This window comes from Ruditapes philippinarum, unplaced genomic scaffold (assembly GCF_026571515.1).
Source record: "Ruditapes philippinarum isolate M1 unplaced genomic scaffold, ASM2657151v2 ctg8860_1_1_1_1, whole genome shotgun sequence".
Classification (NCBI taxonomy): domain Eukaryota; kingdom Metazoa; phylum Mollusca; class Bivalvia; order Venerida; family Veneridae; genus Ruditapes; species Ruditapes philippinarum.
Window position 1 is genome coordinate 61,884 of NW_026864933.1, and position 26,260 is coordinate 88,143.

The 26,260-nt window shown below is 32.5% G+C and overlaps 2 protein-coding genes across 5 annotated transcripts in view; one reads left to right on the forward strand and one right to left on the reverse strand.

Annotated features, from left to right (window-relative positions):
• LOC132727324 (tektin-3-like) overlaps positions 1-14,564 on the forward strand; it is a 21,723-nt gene extending 7,159 nt beyond the window's left edge. The window contains exons 1-7 of one of the 4 annotated variants that reach the window (XM_060712760.1): positions 459-555; positions 3,592-4,343; positions 7,906-7,976; positions 8,668-8,811; positions 9,166-9,388; positions 11,525-11,679; positions 12,845-14,564. In XM_060712760.1, coding sequence (XP_060568743.1) covers positions 3,627-4,343; positions 7,906-7,976; positions 8,668-8,811; positions 9,166-9,388; positions 11,525-11,679; positions 12,845-13,058 — 1,524 coding nt within the window. In that variant the 5' untranslated portion in view covers positions 459-555; positions 3,592-3,626 and the 3' untranslated portion in view covers positions 13,059-14,564. Of the gene's footprint in view, positions 1-458; positions 556-2,754; positions 2,935-3,591; positions 4,344-7,905; positions 7,977-8,386; positions 8,531-8,667; positions 8,812-9,165; positions 9,389-11,524; positions 11,680-12,844 lie in introns of those variants that run through there. The other 3 variants (XM_060712761.1, XM_060712759.1, XM_060712758.1) reach the window with 3 other exon arrangements.
• A 1,917-nt stretch (positions 14,565-16,481) lies between these two features.
• Positions 16,482-26,260, reverse strand: part of LOC132727330 (uncharacterized) — a 58,157-nt gene continuing 48,378 nt past the window's right edge. The window contains exons 35-43 of the mRNA XM_060712764.1: positions 25,298-25,463; positions 24,690-24,803; positions 24,005-24,121; positions 23,292-23,453; positions 22,514-22,677; positions 22,056-22,214; positions 19,264-19,519; positions 18,310-18,603; positions 16,482-17,531 (exon numbers count right to left, since the gene is read on the reverse strand). Of these exons, the coding sequence (XP_060568747.1) occupies positions 17,374-17,531; positions 18,310-18,603; positions 19,264-19,519; positions 22,056-22,214; positions 22,514-22,677; positions 23,292-23,453; positions 24,005-24,121; positions 24,690-24,803; positions 25,298-25,463 (1,590 nt within the window). The 3' untranslated portion in view covers positions 16,482-17,373. The remainder of the gene's footprint in view (positions 17,532-18,309; positions 18,604-19,263; positions 19,520-22,055; positions 22,215-22,513; positions 22,678-23,291; positions 23,454-24,004; positions 24,122-24,689; positions 24,804-25,297; positions 25,464-26,260) is intronic.

Here is a 26,260-nt window from a genome sequence, read left to right on the forward strand (position 1 = left end):
ATATATACTTAACAAAAATCTTAAACTTCAAATAATAAAAAAAAACAACAACAATTATCCTTTTTTTTAAATAATGAGCTGAATGATTTCGTAGAAAACTTTGACAATTCTTACCAAACTCCTCACACTGATTACCTCCCTTGACAGAATTGTAATCACTGCCTTCACAGACGTCACATGATGATGAAAGTCACATGACGTAACGTCGAAATTCAAATGTAAATATCGACCGTTACATAGAAAATCTAACGTCATTTTTCTCTTTCTGTTTTATTTTTAACTTTTTGTACCTACGTCCGTTATATTTTATCAAAATAATATCAAAAGTATACAAAATAATGAAAAATAAATTAAAAAGCTAAAAAATATAAATATCCAAATATTGATATTTCAATGTTTGTGATGGCAGAGATCTTTGTACTGATAAGGGGAGATCACTGCGTAGGAAATTGAATTCTTACCATAATTGTGAACCAGTCTTTCATTGTGACTTGGTTACCCGGGAAAGTTTAAACAAAAAAAGTGGTTTGCAATATAGGGGGTGAAGAAAAGGGGGTATGTTTTACATCACATGGTTAGGCCTTTCGGGGCGTGAAAGAATCGTAATAACTCTTTGGCCTAAGCTAGGCATCCTATTAAAGCTTAGCAATTATGATGCAGATTGGGCTTATTAAAACTAATAAAAGGCTATAATTTAGATTTATAGAAGATTTATTGGGATTGTGTTTATTGTTTTTCAAAGCTTTAATGACATTAATTATGTCATTCCAATGGTTTTGGACTTCATTTGAAAATGAAATTTCCTTTAATGTCATGGAGTTTTTCCAAAAAATCCGCAAATACACTAGCTTTTTTATTTTACTTCCCAATTTAGCCAAATTAGCAATTTTAGTGATAATTTTTCTCAAATAAGAGGCAAAGACCTCTTGCCAATTATACAACTCAACATAACTCATCAGTGCAAGTGGCTTTAAAAATATAATAGGCCTGACCCAAACTCTTCTAGCCATGGGCTTAAAGCTATCTACTGCTGTAATGCTGATTACATGCTTTGAGTAATTCAAAACAAACAATTTTCTTTCATCAGTATAGTGGTGAGTATCCCCGCCTGTCACGCGGGAGACCGGGGTTCAATTCCCCGTCGGGGAGCCAATTTGTAGTGGTGGGGTTTATGTTAAACCAATACTCAATGAGGTTTATATGTGTTTATTCAATAAAGAATAAAACCTGTAACAAATAATATAAGTATAAGACATCACATTACAACCAAATATAATACAAGACAAATACATTTCACAAAATACATATTACAGAATATTACACAACAATTCAAATTACAATAAAAACAATTTCACAAATAAATATATACAAATATACATACCAGGCTTGTAATAGAAGAAATCTAATTGAGTAAATAAATTGAATATAAGCAAGTATTTCTATTAAGAAATAACTGACAGTAAACTATATTTTAAAGCTGTTTTCACTTCGAAAGCGAGACAAGGAGTGGTCAATTACCAAGAAATATTATATCCCAGAACCAAATCATCTAAAAATAACTTGCATACCAAAACCAATCATCCATCACTAAACTTGCAAAACCAGTTCAATCACCCATACAAAGGAACAAAGACAAACATGAACACATAACACCACAATAGATTTGGTTTGGCCTTTAAGGGAAATAACTACCGTATTTATTATAAAAAGAGAACTTGGCTAAATTTAACCTTATCTACACTTATGCCAAATTTTATAGCTTTTTTCCTTTAAACTACATGTGGTAAGATGATTTCAAAATTGGAACCAAATGATCCCTTCTTCTATATGACTTTAGCAATGATGTCATGAACATCTTTTTTCCCTATGAATTCTTCTTTGCTATATCTTTCAAAGAATAGAATGGGAACCAAAATTTCACTTAGTTTCAAACAGTGTTATACGAATTAAATATCTCATAAGACATTAATCTATTTCATCATCCAGGGCTTTTTTTCCTTCTATAGCAAGAGCCATTATAGGGCTGCTTCCCCAAAGAAAGTTCTTTAAAATCATGCAGTTTTCCCCAAAAATTGAATTTACATAATTTTTTTCTTCCCCTTTTGCAAATATATTGTGTAAGTTTTCCCCAAAATTAAGGGCAGGGCTGCTAAAAAAAGCCCTGTGACATCTCATCTATTTTATAGCTTTCTTAACATAAAAGGTTTTCTTCCCTAAAATATGAGCTTTGTGAAAGACTTGTGTTCAATATAATATGTTTAATAACTTATCAAATTACTATATTGCTTGACTCATTTGAATTAAACCCACTAGTCTCATTTATCTTACCTTGAAATGTTTAACAGTTTTCATAAGAAAATACCAAAAGTTAGAAAATTAAATATAGTTTTGATTATTATTTATTCAGTAATACTCATATATCTACAATCCATATATAAACAGGTTTAAACTTAAACAAATTTTCAAATTAATCATTCATACTTGTTTTTTATCCGATATGCATAGCAAAGAAAGGATAGTCAAAATATGCCTTTAATAAAATAAACTCGATATCAATAAAAATTGTGTTTGAAGTCTAGACGTGGAATAACTTATTTCTACTGTTTAAATCTGAATCCCGGGTTAGTATTGTTTCAGTGTGTGTATTTAATACATAGCGCAGTTGTTAATCCAAAAAGATCAATATGTAAGCACCTTATATCTACTTTCACCATTGTTGCTATGTGTCTCCAGGTACCCACCGGCCTGAAAACAAACCATTCTTCTCTTAACTAATTCACTGATCAGACATTACATTATTTGAGGTCAGTGCTTAATAGATAGTGGTTTGAATATATAGTAATTTATCTATAGAAATCTATATTGAAGGATTTAAAGTTTGTAAAAATAATTTGGGATTTTAAACGTTAAAGGCCAGTTTGTGATATTTTACAGGTAATTTTATTGGTTTTTGGTAGAATGTGACACCTACAAAGTAAATACTTCGTCACATGCTGTTAACTTTTATTATATTGTATAAAAGTATGAAAAAACTATTTAAATTATATAAGAAATTATATAAGAATATAATATTGTACTTTTAATTGAAAAAAAATTCTAATATACATTTTCTAAAGAAAAATTTGTAACAAAACCTGTTGAATAAAATAGAACATTTTGTCAGCTATATAAAGTTTTATTTACTTTCATTTTTTCCCCCTCAAATGTACAATACAATAGCTGGAACTGAATTCCATGAAGTCAAATTTATAGAGAAGAGTTGTTACCTTTGCTCAGAAGTTTGATCTTCAGTGGAGCTGGGTGTACAATTTACAAACTGTGACATATCTATCATGTTGAATGTACAGCTTAAATACTAAAGTTGAAACAATATAAATAAGGTTGGTAAGAAAAGTATATCAAAATGTCATATCAGTTTATCTTAAAAGAGAAAAAAACAATTAAGTTGATCAATTTAGATTGTGAATGCAATTCAGTCCTTCACATAAATTATAGCAAGAGTTATTACTTATCTTATGGAAAAAAGTTGTTAAGTTTAAGGTTAATAAACATACATGTACTTTGAACAAATCAAATCTTTTTTATTTACAGAGGTAGTACTGTTGTGTAAACCAGAGGCTTCCAGCATGGAGTACCTTGGACACACTCAAACTGCCACATATATGACGGGTCCACGTCTAGGCAGTAGTAATACACAGACCTTTCTTCCTTCCATAAGCACAATGCAGTCCTCTTACAAAGCACATGATAATGCTGCAGCTCCATCACAACTTAGGCGATCTCTCACAACACTGCCATGGAGACCAAGCACATACTACCAAACTGCCAGAGTAAACCCTAGCTCAGCTCTCGCTCGTAGCATGCCAGATCCCATGTCGGCAAGAAATCAACTCTCTGAATTGGACAGTATTAAAGTGCCGCCAGTGTTTGCTGCAGCAAGAAATGCTCTGTACACGCGTTATACTCCTAATGATTGGTCTAACTCTAACCAAGGTAATTACTTATCCTCGGATAGAGTTAGGTCAACAGCTGAACGTCTTAGATTGGACACTGTACGTCTTTGTCGCGAAACTGATGACAAAACAAGAAGAACACAGGGCGATGTAGGCAAACGTCTTGGTGAAAGAATAGGAGATATCCACTTCTGGAAGACAGAATTAAGTAATGAAACTGATAACATGATTGCTGAGATAAATGCATTACAAGAGGCAAAGAGAGTGTTAGAAAAGGCTCTACAGGAGACAGAAAACCCACTGCACATCTCACAGGAATGTCTGTATCACAGAGAAAAGAGACAGGGAATTGATCTGGTGCATGATAACCCAGAAAGAGAATTAATCAGGGTATTTACTTAAAATTACAAACTTGAATCCTTCTTCTTTTTTTATCATTTTTATCAAAGTTTTAACAGAATAAGGAGTGAAATATCGGTTAAATAGCATTTTTTTTAATGGAAAAAGATACACTATGTGCAGTTTAACAATTGGTTTAACTTAATCATTTGAAGTAATATTCACTATTTTATAGCCTTGGTATAGAATATAACTATTATCTCTCTGACAGAATCCATTTACTGGCCGATACATCAATTTCTCAGCTTATGAAATATGCACAAAGATTGGACATTAGTTCTATTATGTCATGAATCTTTAATCAGAAAGAAATCCTTCGTGAGCAAAGGGAAATTATTGAATTTGATGCATGCTATTAATCAATATTTGTTAATCTTATATTCTGTCTTTAACAGATTATACCATAATTTCATGTTTGACTGCATTTAAAATAATAGAACGGGATATCAATTGAATGGGATTAAATACAGTAATATAATACTTAGTTATTCCATATAAAATAATTCACAATATGTCATGACAAAGCATTGATATCATTTCAAGATATTATATTCTACTAAATCTATTTGAATGGAAGGCGCATATTGAAAACTGTAATGCAATACCTTGACCAATTTTAATTGGTTTTTGTTTTCATTGACTGAAAAAGAGAAAAGATTTTTGTCCTTTTTTAAAAAAGATTTTTGTCCTTTTTTCTAGCCAGACCACAAAACTGAAAGTGAAATTAAGCCCATTTTAAATTTTTTCCTTCATTGTTCATTTGGTTTGTTGCAATTTTTTTTCCGTAAATCATGAATTTATTGACAAAATATTTGTTAATAAAACTTAACAATCAGTGTTTAACTGTCTCATCTTTGAACTTAATAGTTGTCAGGGTGCCATTTTTCTTGCCATAGGAAACCATAATTTGTGTTTACTACGTAGCTTAGCTGTCTTGATAACAAAAATTGAAAAAAAAAGAAAAAGAAAAAAATGATAAGCTCATAACTGAGTAGACTAAATATACATATCTCTTATTTGTTTAAGCTACATGTCAGGTCGAATCCTACCACTTACATGAAAAAAAAAATGGTATAATCTTAACTTATTAAGTGTCTTTAAGGTTATTTATATTTCATTTGGTATATAATCTATCCCAGCAAGGACAAAAACATCCAATTTGATAAGAGAAAATAGAATATATGATTGACCTATGTTACTGATAAGACACAGTTGTCGTGGATGAGAGTCCCCTCATATTGAAGCTCAGTCTTCAAATGTAGATATCTCGATGATTTATGCTCCAGTATTTACACTGCTCTTGACTTTTATTAGTCTATTCTCTAAGTCATCACTGTCTGAATATTTCAGGTCCTTAAGTAAATATACATTGTAAGTAGTTCATCTTGAGACTGATAATATTATTCGATTTATCAGTTTTTACCGAATAACGAAGTTGATTTATAGGTGTTTAATACCAATAAATTGTGTCAAAGTATTACTTAAAGTTAATTTAAAAGTTTTCAATGTTGATTTAAAGCTGGAGGAGAAGTTGAGATTTCTGACCCAAATAAAATAAAATAAATTTAAGCTTTAAGAAAACATGCTCTTAAACTGTTTTTCCATGCTAATTATTTCAAATGGACTTTTCAGTCAAAAAACAATCATTATCTTTTGGGAAAATTTCAAAATATGTAGTGTCTAAAAAGCAAAATAGTGCAGACCATGATCAGATGGCACGGACTGCTGATCTCAGTCTGCATTGATTGCTTTTCAGTCACATTAACAGTTACTGCCAGCAAGCTTAGGGTAAGGCTTGGCAAGTCGCTTTACCACTAAGTAGGCAGGTAACCTCATGGATGGATCCAGGATATTCCGCTCGGAACTGCAAAGCCTGGCAGATATTATTAATCTGTATTATCATGTACATTTACAAGTGATCCTTATTTAACAATGATTCTGTTACTATTGACAACCAGTGTGTTAGAATGAGCTGCCAGTTTTCACATTTGCATAAGAAATTTCAATAAATTATAATACTTGGTCTTTATTACAAGACCAAGTTGTTAAAACTTGCAGGTTTCTTATGTAAGGTTCCACAATCAACCAGATAAAATGTGAAATATTAGGGAAAAAAAATCCTCTACTTTTATATTTGTAATAAATCTACACCTTCATAGAATATGTGACAAGTAAACTGCTAAAATAAGAACAAGTTCATGTAATAAGTTATTCATAGTTTGCAGTCCTGGGGGAAAAATGTTACGTAATTTATTGGAGGTTATAAAACTAAATGCAATATAGATTTTGAATGTGAAAAAGTTTGAACATATATGTGTGATTTTAAAGATAAACTGTGTAGATCTGTTTTTTCCTATAAATTTCTTTCAATAAAAAATCTTTAAATACTGTATAAAAGAAAAAATACATGCATAAAGTTTGATCATTTCAAATTCTACATGTATCAAAATCAGCTAAATTCAATGGGGTGTAATTTAAACCTTGATAAATTCAATGAATAAAAAGAATTTTCTGATGGGCTTTGCCATTAGAATTGTAAGTGCTTAAGTTTTCAATATGTAATTATTAAAAATGACATAACTTATTGGATTTCCAATTTATGTTCTTTGTTATACCATGCTAAGTAGTACATTCAAAAAGATATTTATGACTGAAAACTAATACTTTTGAAAGCTTGCGTAATTATTCTTTTATCTGGTATGGTGTATTGCCATAAATTTATCTATCCAGTCTTTTTTTTCTTTAATGCAATGTATATAATTTCCTTTTTTAGTAGCTTTAATAGGAGGTCATACAAACATGGGGTAGGGATTCCGATTTAAAGTACTATCAGTGATTATTTTCACATTTTGAGGAAAGATGGCAGGGCCTTATCAGCTGGGGAAAACTTAGGCATTATCAGCATTGGGGGGGGGGGGGATTCAAAATCAGCAAGGTTTAAACAATTTTTACCAATCATTTAAATTTCTAAATATTGAAAATCAGGATAACCATGCTTATATCTATGCTGTTTTCCTCAAATTGATAGCTCCCAATTGGCTTTGAAAAAATCAGTATGTACATGTAACTATTCTAATAAGAATTTGAATTGATAAAATGTTATATCTAACTTATTTAAATTCAAATAGATATAATATCTGAATTTAAAAAAAAGTTAAAAACTGCAACAGATTTTTTTTTCCTTTGTTTTTTTTTTTTCAAACTGAAATTCAGTCTCAGATTTTAGTTGACTTAAGAATTTTTTTATGATTTTAATGTTGTTTTCATTTCTATTGAAAAGTAAATGGGTTTGTTATACAAAATATATAGCCTATTCTTTATATAGAATAGCACTTATAATAAATGTTAAATGTACCTTAACAGCAGAATGACAATAGGAACATGGTGCTTTAAGTCAAGCACGAATAGACATGGAATCAGCATTACTACACAATACATAATGTTCATGGTTCCATATATTTAAAAAAAAAAATACACAATAAATTGGAGATCAATTTATTATTTACAGATGTATTTATAAACAATTGACCATGGTATATTATAACCTTTGTAGGAGGTAGATATCATTAAGAGATGCCAGGAAAAAATGAGGACCACCATAGACAAGGCAAATGCTCAACTTGGGTAAGTATGGGGTTACTTGATTGATGTAGATATAAACTTTACTAAGATTAAATGATACTGTACGAAATGTATGGCCACATGCACTCTTGCCACTTCAGTTAACAATAAAATCAGACAAGAGTGAAAAATTAATAATTTTTGTGTGTACAGAGGTTTTGTACACATTCATAAGAAATTGCACTTTAAAAAGTGTAAGTCGAATGAAGATTTATAAATTTATGTTTTGCAACATAATGAATTTAAGAACAATTTACAACAGTGTTTTATTGTTACAAATATCAGAAATAAGCAAATATCAATGCCGCAATAATAAGCCTATATCACAAGCATATTACACTTGTGAGATAGTCAATACAAAGTAATGAAACAATTTGACCATTCAACACAGTATTCTATATTATGTAATACAGTTTATGTCGGGCGGCTCAGCACGAGCTTGAAATGGACGAGAAGGATAAATACAATGCAAAAAATTTGGACGAGGCTGCAAAAAAATTAAGAAATTCCTCCAGAGGAATAGGTTATCATAACGGCATTGAACGTGTTGATAATACGTGAGTACACAGCAACAAGAAAACAAAGCAACAGTCTCTCCTTATGTCTGAAAAATATGATAACCACATTGATTCTTTCTTCAATCTATTCTACATTGCACTCTTATTTTTTACGCACCCTGTTCTTTCTCTGTTAGTCTGAACCGAGCAGCACAGCATGAGCTTGAGCGTGATACTGGCGACAAATTTGTAGCACAGAGCCTGGATGAAACATGTCATGGTCTTAGGAACTCTTCACGTGGTATTGCCTATCATAACGGTGTTGAGCGAATTGATAACACGTAAGTTAGCACTCTGACTCCTCAATTATTGCATACCATTACCGCAATTCTTGATATTTCTTAACAGTTCTAAGCATGGTTTTACTTCTTTTGTTGATTTTCTTGATTGTTCTGTCACAATCTTTGGTTTTGCAGTGTTCATTTTGTACCATGAATAAAAAATACATGCTTAATAACTTTTTTTTTCATTGATAAACTGACAAAATAATCAAATATTGCCAATTTTTTAAAGTTCTTAGCTCTATTCATATGAATTTTAATGTTTTTTGTTCTAAAAAAAATCTGTGAATACAAATTCTTTCATAGCATATGCAAGAAAAAAAAGTGATCAATCGTATTTATGTACACTTTCAGATTATCAGTACCCGAATCATGGGCTCAGTTCAGTAACAACAACATCCAGCGTTCACAGAGTGAGAGGGCAGCTTCTAAGAATATGCGTAATGAGATTGAGAGTGTACTCAACTCATGCGCCAATGAGATGTGGCAAGAATGGAACTCTGTCAACGTGGCTCTTACACAGAGAATGCAGGAGTCCACCGATGCCAGGAACAGATTACAGACACATTTATCTAAGGTATGTGTTATGTTTATAGGGAAGACATTAATAAAGACTTAGTTAAAACTTCATATACAGCATAAGAATGGGTTAAAACAGAATCATACTAAGGCCTCACATTACTCAATTTTGACTGGTTGAACATAGTAGTTTTGTGAAGCTATCAATTTTGTCATAATTATATTTCTATGTAAGCACATGATAGAGGACAGTGACATCTCAACAAAAATACATGTAAATGCAATCAAGTAGTTGTATGACCTTAACTTGGTCAATGTGAATGAGGACCAAACCATTCCTAATCCACCCCTTTCATCCCCAAAACTCCCTCCCACAAAAAGTCCTTACTTAAGTTGTCAGACTTTTAACTCAGTAGATAAACAAACTAAGATTTGAAGTAAGTCGTCAAAACGACCAACAAAATAAGCATCTAGTGTAAGATCTTCCTGTAAAACTTCAAATTACAATCTATGGACATGTTAATGTAATGCCTTGTAGTAAATATTTAATTGAAAATTTCGATTTTAAAATTGCGCTAAAGTTACATGCCAAACTTGATAAAAACCACTGTGTTAATTCATGAATTTGCATTTGCATTCTAATATCAGTTAAGTTTGGTTGTTTTTTAATGTGAGTAGATAAGGTGAAATGTGCATGCCTGAACAAGGTTTTTAATGAAATACAAAAAAATGACATCAGCTTGTACATGTATGTAAACTCTAGCAAATTGTTTTTTTGAAATGAAATGAAAATTGTCGGACACATTTTGATTATTAAAGAGATAAAGGAATGAATTTTTTTCTTACTTGTAAAGCTTAACTAAAATTGGAAATCAATTTTTTATGAAAAGGGACTGATCAATATGGGGCATTTAGCCATTATCAAATGGTATAAAAATCAACTTTTGAAAATGTACACTTTCACATTCACTCAATTTAATGGAGTTTTGGAATGTAGGTAGACAATAGCATATCCATGAAAGGGAAAATAGATTTTTATGCGAACAAAACTAATTTAAATAAATAAATCAAAAGTAGAGAATAGATCTTCCGTGAAAGGGTTTCGACCAATCTAACTTATTTTACAACATCAAGAAGCCATTAAAGCAATCGACCAATGAAAAGATTAACAATAATTCATTTTAGAATTAACTATAAAGATCAATGCAAAATAAAAATTTCATGATATGTGAAACCTATTTAACACATGATTATGATCAGATATGCGTTTAGTTTTTCCAATTGTTTAAAATATAATGATTTATATTTGTTTTTTGTACGTACAAGTTTAACAAATACAATGTCATTGACTCTTATCAGTATATTTAGTTCATTTGTAAGTCAATATATCCAGTTTGTTTGCATAAGGCTGTATTCTGTATTTGTAAAGTGTCTTTTTCTTTTTCAATTTGTTTATGGAATGTGATAAATGTTTTGTCTCTGTATGAAGTTAAAGGAAACAAAGATAGCAGTTTATGTTAAATATATTCAATTGACTTGCCCACCTTTCATTTTAACACTTTTTTGGGAAACATTTCAAAATGAATATTGTCTGAAATGCAAACAGTGCAGACCATGATTTGTCGACACATATGTGCCGTGCCATGACAAAACCAACATAATGGGTTTGCGACCAGCATGGATCCAGACCAGCCTGCGCATCCGCGCAGTCTGATCAGGATCCATGCTGTTCACTTACAAACCCTATTACAAGTAGAGAAACTGATAGCGAACAGCATGGATCCTGATCAGACTGCGCGGATGCGCAGGCTGGTCTGGATCCATGCTGGTCGCAAACCCGTTATGTTGGTTTTGTCGTGATGCGGCTCATATGTGCTAAGCTGATCTTTCTCTGCACTGTCTTTGAGGTTATAAACTACTTTTCTGAGTTCTGTCTCACATCTCAAGATTTTCATTGGTCAGTGTACATTCTGTAGCATTTTCTGACCAATCAAATGCTTGAGATTTGAGTCTTATCTGGATAATTTCTTAATAACCTCAAACCCTGGTCACATAGGTTGAATCAGTCACCGCTAGCAGGCTTACAGTTGGCTTAACAATTCTAGGTAGTGGCAAAAGAAATATGGTACATTGTATTTGTCATGATTGCTTTAGAAATATTGGAAAGCTCGTCAAAGTACCATTTTACTTTTAGGTATTACAAGAGATATTTGATATGGAGAAGAACATCGAGTTCCTCAAGAAGGCCATCCAAGATAAGGAAGCACCAATGCAGGTAGCCCAGACAAGATTGGATACCAGAATACGCCGACCAAACGTTGAGTTGTGTAGAGATCCAGTACAACACAGGTATACCTTATTTTATAGTTATATAGTGGTTGCTCAGTGGTAGAACATGATTTGAGCCATGTCACGACAAAACCAACATAGTGCTTTTGCGACCAGCATGGATCAAGACCAGCCTGCGCATCTGTGCAGTCTGATCAGGATCCATGCTGTTCGCTATCAGTTTCTCTACTTGAAATAGGGTTGGTAAGTGAACAGCATGGATCCTGGTCAGACTGCCTGGATGCACAGGCTGGTCTGGATCCTTGCTGGTCGCAAACCCATTATGTTGGTTTTGTCATGGCACAGCTCATTTTATTCTTAATGATAAACAATGCAAGATATTGGTTCTATTACAAGGTTGGTAGTTTTTCCCTCATTTGCATGACAGAGTCTGATATTTAGTGAAAAGGGACACTCGAGGGCCTTCCTCTGCCTAGAAAGATATCATTTGTACTGTTCGTTTTCTTAAATATCAACCCTTTAAAATCCCTAAAGTCCATAAGTAATTACATGTATCTTCCTTTAAAAATTCTTAAGTCTATCAGTGAATATCTCGAGTGACACTAAATTAAAAAGAATATACAACAAAAAACCAACACTTATCATCAAGTTATTTACATGGATAAATTTTAAACAGAGAAAATATGATAAGAATTTTATGAGCTAGTGCTTTAGTCTAAATAATAGACTAATACAGTTTCAATAAGGTTTTCTATAACTTTGATAAGAGCAATAAATGGTTATTCTAATAAATCATATATAGGAATTTAGACAACTCGTATTCTATTATTTAGGAAATATACATTGTTTTTTTTTTCCAGAGCTGATAACGTATCAGTCATAAATTGTTGCAACAATTTTAAAGTTAAACAGTAGAAATAAAATTTTGATAAATTAATACCATTGCACTTAAAAGAACTCCACTGGAGTCCAAAATCCTAAAATATCATTTTAAGACTTGAATTTCTAACATATATCAGCTGAGGCACTCAAAACATAAAGATATGCAAAAGATAATTAAGAAATATACTTAGAAAATAATTGAAAATTGTATTTTTGTGCTATTCTTAGCCAAATTTGATTGATAAGCAAACCTCAGTAGAGTCCCTTTATTATAGGTTTTTCATTATCAAAATGCACACCATCAAATAGACAAAAATATTTATTTATTTTCTATTTTTTTCAGACTCGTTGAGGAAGTGAACGAGATCTCCGAAACTGTCGAGTCTCTTCAGAACAAACTGCGTATGGCTGAGAATTCTCTGCAGCAGCTCCTTAGAACAAAGGCCTCTTTGGAACAGGACCTCAGTATCAAGAATAACTCCCTCTTTATTGACAGAGAGAAGTGCTTGGGAATGAGAAAAACTTTCCCAATGTCACCAAGAGTTGTGTCCCTTTAAACGGGAAAATGCCTTAAGACTGTAGCAAGACTTAAAACTTTTTTTCAATTTTTCGAAAACTTTAAGAATTTTGTCTAAAATTGTTTATGACACTGTAAGATATGAAATCATGAGAAAATGAGAACATTTATTGGCGGAAGAGTTGTTAAGAGATAATATTATGTTGTTTTTTGAGTCAATTGTTAATTTGTTATGTTTATTCATTTTAATTAATGACATTCATAAGTTTTTTTTACATATATATCAATGTAAATTTTGTTCTCTGTGTTAAAACCGAGATCAATATTTAGTTGAATGTTAAATGTGCAAATTATTTTTGATGCATAATTATTATTATTATTAATAACACTTGGTGTATTTTCTTTTTTAATTAAAATTGTGTGCATCAATGAAAATTAATCAGTATTAATTAATAGCTGTGACTATTTCTTATGTGAAATCAGGTTTGATAATTTGTCCTTTGTTTTCGAATTTTACTTACCAAAACTATCGGTTATTTACAGCTCTTATGTTGTAATGGATTCAATTTTAAAGGACATTTTAGTTAGTAACCATCAATTAACAAAAGAAACCAATGAATCATGTTCATGAATTATATTAACAATTTCTAATATATATCTGAATAACGTAAAGTTATCCAAATTTTACATAGGATATTTCACAGTATGATCTAAATCACCTAGCAGTATTACCCCCGTCCCCTCACTTTTTTCCATGTGTGCACGTATCTAGTATTTTTTATTTCTTTAAACTAAGCTTTTTTGTTTTGTGTTCACATATTATCATTGTATAAAGCATTTGATGCTTAAAATTCATATCTTTGTTGGTTTGTTACAATTGTATGCCCTTTTCGCGACATGTCTGTGATATATATATAGCATAGGTCTGTCCGTCCATTTTTGTATTTACAGTATTCCTTTATATAACTTATCAAATTTTACCCTGTGTTATGCCCTTTTCGCGACATGTCTGTGATATACATAGCATAGGTCCGTCCGTCAATTTTGTATTACGATATTTCTTTATATAACTTATAAAAATTTTATAATTGTTTTTCTTTTTTATGTGTGTCTGTTATCATATCTAAAACCACACTTTATACCAGTTTTTAAATCTTTGTTACTTGTTTTTTTTTTCTTTGTTTAATTTTCACTTGAAAGAATTGCTCAAGTATTTATGAATTACGTTATGTTAAAATTATATTTTGAAAATAAAACAAGATCAATATATTTTTACACACGCATATAAAGACCTAAAGAATGGTTCAAATAATTAAAATCACTGTTTAATTTATTAAGCATAAGTAGTAAATTTTGAATAGATGTGTCTCTGAATTTGCAAAAATGTAATAAACAAGCTTCTCTTGAAAGGTTCCTGACCTATGTTTGACCCCCTCCTGTTTGAAAACATGTTACCCTTACCCCCCTTGCTCATTTAATATCATATGAACGCTTTATCTGTTTATATCTGTATGGTTGAAAAGTGAAATAAAGTTTATGCAGTGAGCATTACCATTTGTTGTTTATAGAATTATATATCTTGGGCTCAGTCTTTGACAAAGCTCAAGTAAGAGGCTTGCCTAAACACAAGTGTCTGGAAATTTGTAGACATTTACTGATTTTTATCTTGAATAATGAACACAAGCCTTTGACAAAGCTCAAATAAGAGGAGTGATTGGACACAAGCCTTTGACAATGCTTAAGTAAGAGTAGTGATTGGACACAAGCCTTTGACAATGCTCAAGTAAGAGGAGTGATTGGACACAAGCCTTTGACAATGCTCAAGTAAGAGGAGTGATTGAACACAAGCCTTTGACAATACTCAAGTAAGAGGAGTGATTGGACACAAGCCTTTGACAATGCTCAAGTAAGAGGAGTGATTGAACACAAGCCTTTGACAATGCTCAAGTAAGAGGAGTGATTGGACACAAGCCTTTGACAATGCTCAAGTAAGAGGAGTGATTGAACACAAGCCTGTGACAATGCTCAAGTAAGAGGAGTGATTGGACACAAGCCTTTGACAATGCTCAAGTAAGAGGAGTGATTGGACACAAGCCTTTGACAATGCTCAAGTAAGAGGAGTGATTGGACACAAGCCTTTGACAACACTCATGTAAGAGGAGTGATTGGACACAAGCCTTTGACAACACTCATGTAAGAGGCAAGATTTAACAACACTCATGTAAGAGGAGTGACTGGACACAAGCCTTTGACAACACTCATGTAAGAGGCATGATTTAACAACACTCATGTAAGAGGAGTGATTGGACACAAGCCTTTGACAACACTCATGTAAGAGGCATGATTTAACAACACTCATGTAAGAGGAGTGAGTGGACACAAGTTAAGCCTTTGACAACACTCGAGTAAGACTAGAGGTGTGACTGAACACAGTCTGGAAATTTGAAGATGTTTATTGATTTGGATATGTATAAAAATTGACAGTAGGAATAATGTTCCAAAAATTTGAACAGATGTTATGCAAAAAGAATATAAGTTCATGTGGGAATGTGTAATCTTATAAACACACTTTAAACCCGTTCCTGGAACCAGCCAGTACAAAACAATGAGTGTAAATATTCTTGTACAAGGAAACAACTGATAGGTATTGAACCCACACTATCTACATGCAATTCCTGGATTAATAGTCCAAACCATTAGCTATCACCCTTTTTCTGCAATAGGAAATAATTATACTGATAAGAATATGTTTACTTGACGCTGAAGTGTCTTATTGGCAGTTTCCGTTATTTAAATGAACATTATATATTACATGTGTGTCCTTTAGCCATAGTGGTGTTAGCCTGATATAAGTTCTGGCATAACTGGCGTTTACTTATCTCCAGATTTCCATTGAGACGTCCTATCATAGTAATGTTATAAATATATATATAATATTCTCTTCTGCAAGGTTACTTTTGAGGGTCTATATCCATTAGACATCTGATTTAGATGCAAGAACATTTACATCAAACTAGTGGTCAAGATTGAACTTTTTGTACAAAAGCTATTGACCTTCAATAGAATTCAGGGCACTTTACACACGAAACATATAACATGGATGTGTATCTCAAGAAGGCAAGCACTGGATTTGTAATCTAAGGGTCTCTTGGTTTGATTCTGGGGCAAGGCAAATTTTCTCCATGATAATTTTTGCAAAGGAATAGGAAATTTCTTGTTAACCAGGAAAGCTGGTTATTTGGACTGATTGCCAAGATATAACCAAAAATAGCTGAGAATCGTCGCATCATATTATTTATAAATAACATTTTATAGACAATAAAATGTTTACCAATATACATGGGATTTTTTTAAAGAAATGGATAGTTTACCAAAAGTATAAGTATTTCCGATCGGTGTCTTTTATATAATATAAATTACAATTAATGCCAAATTATATTCAAGACAATTTTTTGTTGAATGCTTTAACTATTTATTGAAATAAAAATGACCATACATAAAAAAGCAATTTTGCTGTCAAAAAAATTATACAAAATAATATGAAATAATAAAAGAACAACTGAGCAAAATAAATCAGGTAAAATATAATTCTAACTGTTATCAGATACTTAAACAAAATAATTACAACCTATGTGTGTTATTCGATACTTCATAATAACCAAATCTCTTGTTAACAATACTTAAGATTAAATTTCACTTTTGAATATTTCAACAGATTTCAAGTATTGTAACAAGTCCTTGTTTTCATAAAAGATTTACTGACCGATTTAGTAGTAAAGAAAGTCAAATGTCAAACATACGAGACCAGATCATGAAGAAGTTAATAAATACTGAGCACAGCAAGGGGGAGTTATGATTAAAAAATGCAAACAGAACATTTTTTTTTAAATTAAAGATACAGTATGCCAAAATTTAGTATGCAAAAAAATATATATACATGTATTAATTTTCAACATGTCTTAATTACAATCTAAGCTTGTTAAAATATAACCAACAAATATTTAACAATTAATATTATAACTTACACTGTCAAATGTGCTCCTTTTTTATTTTGAGTTTTTAAACAGTTAATTAAACAGTTTTTTCCAAAGAGTTTCTTTGTGATTTTTTACCTGTGTATATCAATGCAATTAGATTATAGGAACACTGTACTTTTAACTGACTTAAAAAGGTCTGGACAGAAATTTAATGTATGAATAAAAAAAATCCATATACAAAAAGAACATAATGTACATTATTTCTTTCAAATGAAAAATAAATAAATAAAGTAGTAAACAAAAAGATTGTATTAAAATGTATAATTTAGTGTAATCCATGTCTATATTTCATTATCAGCCAATGACAATATTTCATAATCAGCCAATGACAATCTTCTTCCTACGTTTACATAGTTCAATTTCATCTTTGAGTTCTTCCTGTTCTTGTGCCACATCTGTCAGATCCTCTAGCTTGTTTATCATTATATCAACTTTACCATCCAGCTCATTAATCTTCTCCATTTCTGGTGTAAGTTCTGAAATAAATACCAAATATTTTCATCCATTTTGTTTTAGAACAAGCCCAATAAACCTAACTGAAGTCACAAATTTTACATCTGTGAAAGCCCCTTGTGGCTGAGGGGGGTGCCTTTAATGAAACATTAGTAATTCCAGGGAATCCTGTATCAAAATACCAAATACATTTAATCTTTGTCATCTCTAAAAAGGTTACAGCAAGGTTGGAATTTGGATTTTTATGTCTATATGAACAAAGGGAGGTAATGATATCTTCTTTTAATATTTTTATGTTATTTTTCCCAATAACCCTTTTGCTGCCAGATAATAACAGTTGATTTGCCAAAGACAATTTAAAGAATTATAGGAATTTGTTACTGTAACAAATGGATGCTTAGTAATTACAAGTATTTTTCATTTTATGTTTACAAAATATATATAATCTTATACATTTTATGAACGAAAATGGACAAATTTAAGATAAATTGAATTTTCACCAATCTGCGGTTTAAAATCGTATAATATCATACCAGAGATTTTGGAATCTTTCAATTGAGGATGCTTTTAAACTTAGCTGAGGGTAAAAAGGTTTGGTTGTCCTACTGTAAATCCAGCTTATATCAGAAATATTTCTTGGAGCGGCATCTAGTCTGTCGCAACCAAAGTTGCATGACTGTTCCAATAAGACCTTTCCGTATTTGTAAGAATTAAAACCAAACAGAAAAAAGTTATTACCTTAAAGTTACACTTTCTATTGTAAATCTTTTTAAAAGGACCTTCGTTTTGATAAATACTTACTCTCAACATAAACAAATTGGTTTTTCCTGGGATCACTGGTGACACCCTTAGACTTTGTTTTCTTTTTCAGTTGCCCAACACCAAGGGTCATCTTCACACGCCTTGTGATAAATTCTACGATCTCGTATTCATTAGACTGCTTGTTTTTATCATATCTGACGGCAGTGAATCCCTCAAGAATGACGGTTATAAAGAAGTTGATCAGGATAATGTTGAAGACGAGACAGAAAAATCCGAACATCACTGGGCCGACCACCTTTGTCTCGGCCATCATTGAAGCATAATCAAACTTATCTGTAATGACACAAGTGAAAGAAATTTAAGATTGCATAACCGTACCAATGTTTTTTTAAAAAGAGGTGAAAGGACATTTTAAATTTCATATCCCGAATGAATAATTGCAGCTAAAAAGAACAACTGTTTTACTAATTTAATCAAACATTTCATTAATTTTTAAACATATATCGATATATATAGATATTGACCGCTAACAGTATTAGTGATCTTGTCTACACCACCTGGCACCAGTATAGAGCCGTCCAGCCTGCACAATGACTAGATTATATTATTGTTCACTTGACATGTAGCACAGTTCCTAATATTGTAGTTTATACAGAATTAACTATAATTTGATTGTGTAGGAAGCTATAAAGCTTATAGACACACTCTTGGATCCATTCCTGGAACCAACCAGTACTGAGCAATCAGTGTAAAGTTTCTTGCTCAAGGAAACAACAGCTTGTCCCTGACAGGTCGTGAACCCACACAGCTAGAGATTCTATGATTACTTGTCCAACACATTAACCACTTGGTATCTGTTGCCTGAACTTTGAATTTTCAGCTTGGTATCCCCACAATTGATAATGGACAGTTCCAAAAATGGAAGCTGGACAAGTCCATTTAAGATATGCAGCAGGCTAATGATTAAAGCATGTTAACAAAAATATTACATACTCAACATCATTGAGATGAGTGTTTCCAAGGTAGTCACAAAGTTTCTAAATGTTCGTAGATTTCTGCCGAAGAATATGTATGCTGTCATTGCAAAGGCACAGAATGCGACTATAAACACAATCATGAAATTGACTATAGGCTTCCCAACATGCATCAGGGTGTCACCAAGTACTGAAATTTTCCGGTTGAATCTCAGCAGACGGATAAATCTGATTGTGTACATATACACCAGAAAAGCTATCATATATCCACATAACTGGAATGATAAAACAATTATAACAAGATATGTTTGTAAAACATGTATGCCCCCTATCGGCAGCCAATTAGTCATGTGATCAGGTTATTATGCATGACTTCTGACCCAGTGAACAAAAGATTAATAAGGGTTATCTACTGGTCATGACTAGTCACAAGGTAATAATTATTATGACCGCATAGCAGCAATTTCAGTAACAAATTTTACCAAATAATATATGCATAAATTTTATGAATCATGTAGGCCTCATTAATGACAGCCCAGTTGTTATATTACATAAGACCTTCAAATGTGTATACGAAAAGCATTTTTAGTTTTATATAAAAATATCAACCAAGGCAACTTGAGTTGTTGAGTTATTGGTCAGAAACCATCTTTAAGTACAAAGTCAATATGATACCGACGACCCCTTGACCCCAAAATCAATAGGGGTCATCTACTTGCCAAACCCAATGCACCTACAAAATTTGAGGGCCAACAGCTCATGGGTTGTCAACTTAATGATCGGAAACCGTTTTTACCAACAAGATAAATATGACCTTGACCTTTGACCCTTTGACCCCCAAAATCAAAAGGGGTCATCTACTGGTCAAGAGCAAGTTTGAATTTCCTAGGCCTAAACGTACTTTAGTGATTGATCGGAAACCGTTTTTATCTCCAAGGTCAATGTGACCTTGACCTTTGACCCCAAAATCAATAGGGGTCATTTGCTAGTCATGAACAATCATCATACCATGATTGAAGTTCCTAAGCCTAAGAGTTCTTTAGTTATTGATCAGAAACTGTTTTTACCTACAAGGTCAATGTGACCTTGACCTTTGACCCCAAAATAAATAGGGGTCATCTACTGGTCATGACCAATCATCATACCAAGTTTGAAGTTCCTAGGCCTAAGCGTTCTTAAAATATTGATCCGAAACCATTTTTACATACAAGATCGTTTGTCTCCTTGACCCCAAAATCAAAAGGGGCCATCTGCTGGTCATGACCAATCATCATACCAAGTTTGAAGTTCCTAGGCCTAAGCTTTCTCTAGTTATTGATCGGAAACCGTTTTTACCTACAAGGTCAATGTGACCTTGACCTTTGACCCCTTGACCCAAAATCTATAGGGGTCATCTGCTTGTCATGACCAATCATCATACCAAGTATGAAGTTCCTAGGCCTAAGCATTCTCTAGTTATTTATCGGAAACCGTGTAAACCTACAAGGTCAATGTGACCTTGACCTTTGACCCCTTGACCCCAAAATCAATAGGGGTCATCTGCTGGTCATGACCAATCATCATATAAAGTATGAAGTTCCTAGGCCTAAGCGTTCTCTAGTTATTGATCGGAAACCGTTTTTACCTTCAAGGTCAATGTGACCTTGACCTTTGATCCCTTGACCCCAAAATCAATTGGGGTCATCTGCTGGTCATGACCAATCATCATACCAAGTTTGAAGTTCCTAGGCCTAAGCGTTCTTTTGTTATTGATCGGAAACTGTTTTTACTTACAAGGCCAATGTGACCTTGAACTTTGACCCCTTGACCCCAAAATCAATAGGGGTCATCTACTGGTCATGACCAATCATCATACCAAGTTTGAAGTTCCTAGGCTTAAACGTTCTTTAGTTATCACTCGGAAACCAATTGGTCTACTGACCGACAGACAGACAAATGCAAAGCAATATACCCCCTCTTCTTTGAAGTGGGGGCATAATTAGAACTAGAAATGTGTTCCCTGTATTCCATTGTAATGTCAGTCTATGCACTGACAGCATGACAAAAGGCATATCTATGCTACTTCTCCACGTCTTAAGTGGGGGCATAATAATCCATAATACTAGATACAGATAATTTTCTGCCTCATAATGCAATTAAAAATTCTATTTGTACAATATAAAATGACAAAATAAAAAAGCAAACAATAAAATAGGATATTTATCAGCTGCCTAACTACAAAAAATCATTAGATATCAAGCTGGACACTCAATTTTGCACATTAAAAATGTAAGGGAAATAAATACATGTAATATGGGTATGGAAATGTAGTATTTCAAGCAACCGTTTAAATTTGAGTGGCAAAATTTTCTTGCCTACACTACCAGTGTAGAACTGTAGAGTAAAGGCACATTCTCTGTGCTTTCAGGCAGACTGACAAGACTCTTAATTTTTAGCTGCTTGGTTTTATGACTTTGATATGGTAGTGGAGGGAGGGTGGTGTAGGGGTGGAGATCATTGGTTCGAAACCCACCTGTGGTGAGATTCTCTATTGCCTTTCTCAATTCACACTTGTGCGATTATAGATAAGAAATCCAGGAATTACTCATCTGGCATGACTCAAAGTTGCTTTGCATAAGTCCTTAAAAAAATGGGTTTTGCTTAAAGAAAAAGCAAAGGGTAACAATTATAAAAGGTTTTTTAGCAGTTACTTGCAGTATCCATATCGACCGCTTGGCATGAAAGAGTTGTAACTCCATCTTTATGTCATATGGGTTACAACCATTTCGCACTAAGCCCTCGATATGTAGATTTAAAATGATGGATAAATACCTCATCAAGAAGCACAGCATAGTGAAGATTTGTGAAGGCATCAGTGTTGTCACTAACATCATTCATCTTGCTAGTGTTTATAACAGTTCTGTATATAAATAGTATAATAATTGCATACAGCAGTGCCAAACATCCAAGTTCCCACCAGTTCCAAAACTCCTGTAAAAATAACAAGTTGGAGTCTTATGAATATTACAAGAAATTATAACTTGTTAATGCAACCAGAATAGAACCATGCTTTTATGTATAAAAAATGTTTATGCATTAAAATACAACCCTATGCTGATAGCATTTCAATAACGACAAAAATCTGGAAAGTGTGTTGTCCTTGTTATGATTTATCAAAGTTAATGTCTAAAACTTGACTTGAGAACTGCATAACTTGTACACGGTCAATCAATTCAAGAATTACATTTTTTATCACATATTTCACAGCACAGAATAGAATAATGTACCACCTTGAAATATTGAAGTCTTTTGGCTCTCATTTGCCTGATCTCTCTCACAGTGAAGTATATTACAAACATTATTGTTATAAATTCCATTGCCATAACAAAATACATGAATGGCCCAATATAGCGATCTAAACGTAATATATGCCACTTGGGACTCATCTCCAATCCTACAAATTAAAATATTTATTTTCTATACATAGGCAAGTTTCCCATATTGCATTGAACACAACAATTTCCAGTATTGCTATAAAATAAAATTGAGAATGTGAACAAAATTGTATTTTTGAAATAATAGCCCAGTTGTAGTGGTAAAACATGTATCCACAGGTGACCCTAAGTATTTCCTCAGTTCTAGTTTGATACTATATTTTCTAACCATCCAAGCAATTAAAGACACATTTTTTTTTGTTTGGTTTAATGTGGCACCAAAAATGTGTAGGTATTATGGTGACTTTCCAGCTTTACTGGTGGAGTTAGACCTCAGGTGCACTTCTGTGCATTATTTTAGGCACGGTCAGGCACCAAAGTAGAACCACCAGCTTTCCGTAAGCAAATTGGATAGCTTCATCACATGAAAGAATCCAAAGTCCCTGTCACGATTTGAACCCACATCATTGAGGGGCAAGTGGTTAAAAGTCAATGGCCTTAACCACACAACCACAGATACATTTTGTCAATCATTTAAATGTGTAACCTTGTAGGAAATATGGATAGAATATGCTATTTGAAATCAAAAAAGAATTTTTATTTTCAAATACAAATATATTAAATGTTTATAAACCTCCAGTTTGAATAAACTCCATCAGGTACATGCAGACGCCCCAAAGATTCAAATTTGGGTTGTACAAATTAAACTCGACAATAATGGCTCGGGTATTCGAGTTAATCCAGCTCGTATTCTGTAGGAATTGTAGAACACCTTCTGCTGTAGATTTATCAGTACCTATGGAAGATATTCAGATAGTCAACAGTCAACATTGTCATAGGGACTTCACTGAATTTAACAACTTCTTGCTATATATGACCCTATTTACTTGCAAAAATATTCTATATAAAGCTGATAATTATTTTTTCCGAAATGATCAGTTTCCATAGTTCATATATAACAAAAAAAAAATGTTACAAACTAGCTTTAAGTCTAACCAAAAAATGAAAGGTTACTTGCATTTCAAGATATGTAATCTTGTACATACATGTTTATGTATTATTATATAAACATAATATGAGCCGTGTCACGACAAAACCAACATAGTGCGTTTGCGACCAGCATGGATCCAGAACAGCCTGCGCATCCGCGCAGACTGATCAGGATCCATTCTGTGCGCTTATCAACTCTATTACAAGTATAGAAACTGATGGCGAACAGTATGGATCCTGATCAGACTGCGCGGATGCGCAGGTTGGTCTGGATCTTTGCTGGTCGCAAACGCAATATGTTGGTTTTGTCTTGACGCGGCTCATATGATATATACTATTTACGATACATGTACTCACCAAGCTCAGCTACATATCCACCTCCACCATATGTACCAAACTGTCCCACATAGGGGTAGCCATCTAGTTCATCCCAACCTCTGTATGTATAGTATGTATTTGGAACTTGTGACCACTCTAGAAATGAAAAAAAAAAAATTATTAACCTATTCCCTGCATGATACGAAATGTAACAATGTGAACAGTGCAGACCAAGATCAGCCGGCACTACAATGCCATATGATCAGGATCTGTACAGTTGGCTATTCATACATGTTTTGAAATTTTCTTTAAAATCATTCAGTAGCTTTATTTAGATTGAAAGATGGGCAAAGTCAGTTTATTATATTTAGCATGATATGGGTCTGTGTCAAAATCGTAATCACAACTGACCTAGCACTTTAGAAGAAAATTCCAGTTACAACAAAGGACTGCCTCATCTATACAAATGCCCTCTAGTGAGCAGAAAATGAACGATGATAAATAAGTTATGCTTCTAATTATCAACCTTCAAGTACGTCTTTCATTTTCATTATTACAATTAAATGTATGTACATGTATTTCACATGAAACATAGCCTATTTGTCAAGGTTTCCATATATATAACATAATTAAACAAAAAGTACAGAAGAATATAGTACAGAAAATGTATTTCATATTGACCTTTTGATGTTTTGACCTATGACCTAGATTTATGAATACTTACTTGTAAGATCTACTGGTTCCCAGCCAGGTAAATAGTTATCTTGGTCCTCTCTCAATACAGAATAGCCCTTCTCACAATGATACATAAGATAGTTCATCGGTGCATCACATAAATCTGAAATAGCGAGAGTCAAGTATTTTAACATTATGATTTCTTAAGTACAAGTTAGAAGAATTAGAATACCGTAAAAATGTCAAATGGAATCAGTGACAGGAGTAAAAAGAAGAGGCACAGCTCAGAGGGGAATAATTCAGTAAAAACTCATAATAGAATTATGGGTTTCATTGGTCAGTGACCTGTTACCATGAGCACAAATACATGTACAAGTATTTGTTTTCAGGACAATGTTTGTTATGGTATAAGATATGATGATATCATGAAAGAAAAATATCAAGTATCATGTTATCTATTACAATAATCTTAAATACCTTAAGACATTATATCAAAATGTATAAGTTATGGTATACATAAGAATTGTTCTGGTTGCAAAATGTCTATAAAGCTGATTAAAAAAATCATTAAATGTGATTCATTTAATGGCCGCCCTTATTTTAAATGATACAATTTAGACTTGTTATCTAATATGATGACAAAAGAGTGATACGTACGAGACTGAATTCGCACTTGTCGAAGTCTAGCGCCGCCTACCAACAACGACTGTCTATCCACAATCAGAGATTCAGTGTATATTTCACCATTGTAAAACTCTCGATTATATAGTCCATTCACAAGTACATTTCCTGTCCAGTTCCAAAAATCTTCATATCTCGACATCTTTAATATGTCAAATATTACGTTATTACTATTAATCACATTGTATCAGCTTCAGGGTTATCATAAAAATAATCTTGACAAGGACCTTGCAAGGTAGGTCCGGTTCATAGGTGTGGGAACTCCAATTAAGATCCAGTTTAGTTTTTTTGTACATTTTTCTAGATTTTAATGCCAATTTTAACACATGTTTTTGGTCAACCCTTGGGAGGTAGATCCACCTTTACGGGCTTTCCTGGATGATTAAACAGTAATAACCAATTTCTGCGCAAGTGACCGGCTAATAATCCCACATGATTTCTGATTCAGTGATGTGGCTTTAGTAAAATCTATTAAGAGCTAAATATATTTCTTAGCACAACAAAAACACATTCTTATCATGACCATTCTATAATAGATAAATACTTTGTATTTAAACCAAAGAGCAAATTTCCCGAGAGGTTGTAAAGGGCCCCCCCCCGTCAATTTTCCGGGAATTTTTTAAAATTTTTGGGATTAAAAAAAATTATAATTAAAACAAAAAAATTTTTTCGGTCAAATTTAAAAGGGCTAAAAAAAAAAAAAAGGTTTCTTTACCCCCCTTTATTTTTTTCTTTAAGAAATAAGCAAAAAATATAAACTTAATTTGGAACAAAAAAAACCACCCAAAATCAAAATTTAAAATTCATTAAATTTTACAAAACGGTTTTTAAAAATTTTATAACAGCTATTGAATTATTCTTGGTTGGGACAAAAAAAAACCTTAAAAGAGAAGTGTAAAGTTTTTTTTTGTACAAAAAATTTTTCTTTCCCTTTTTTTA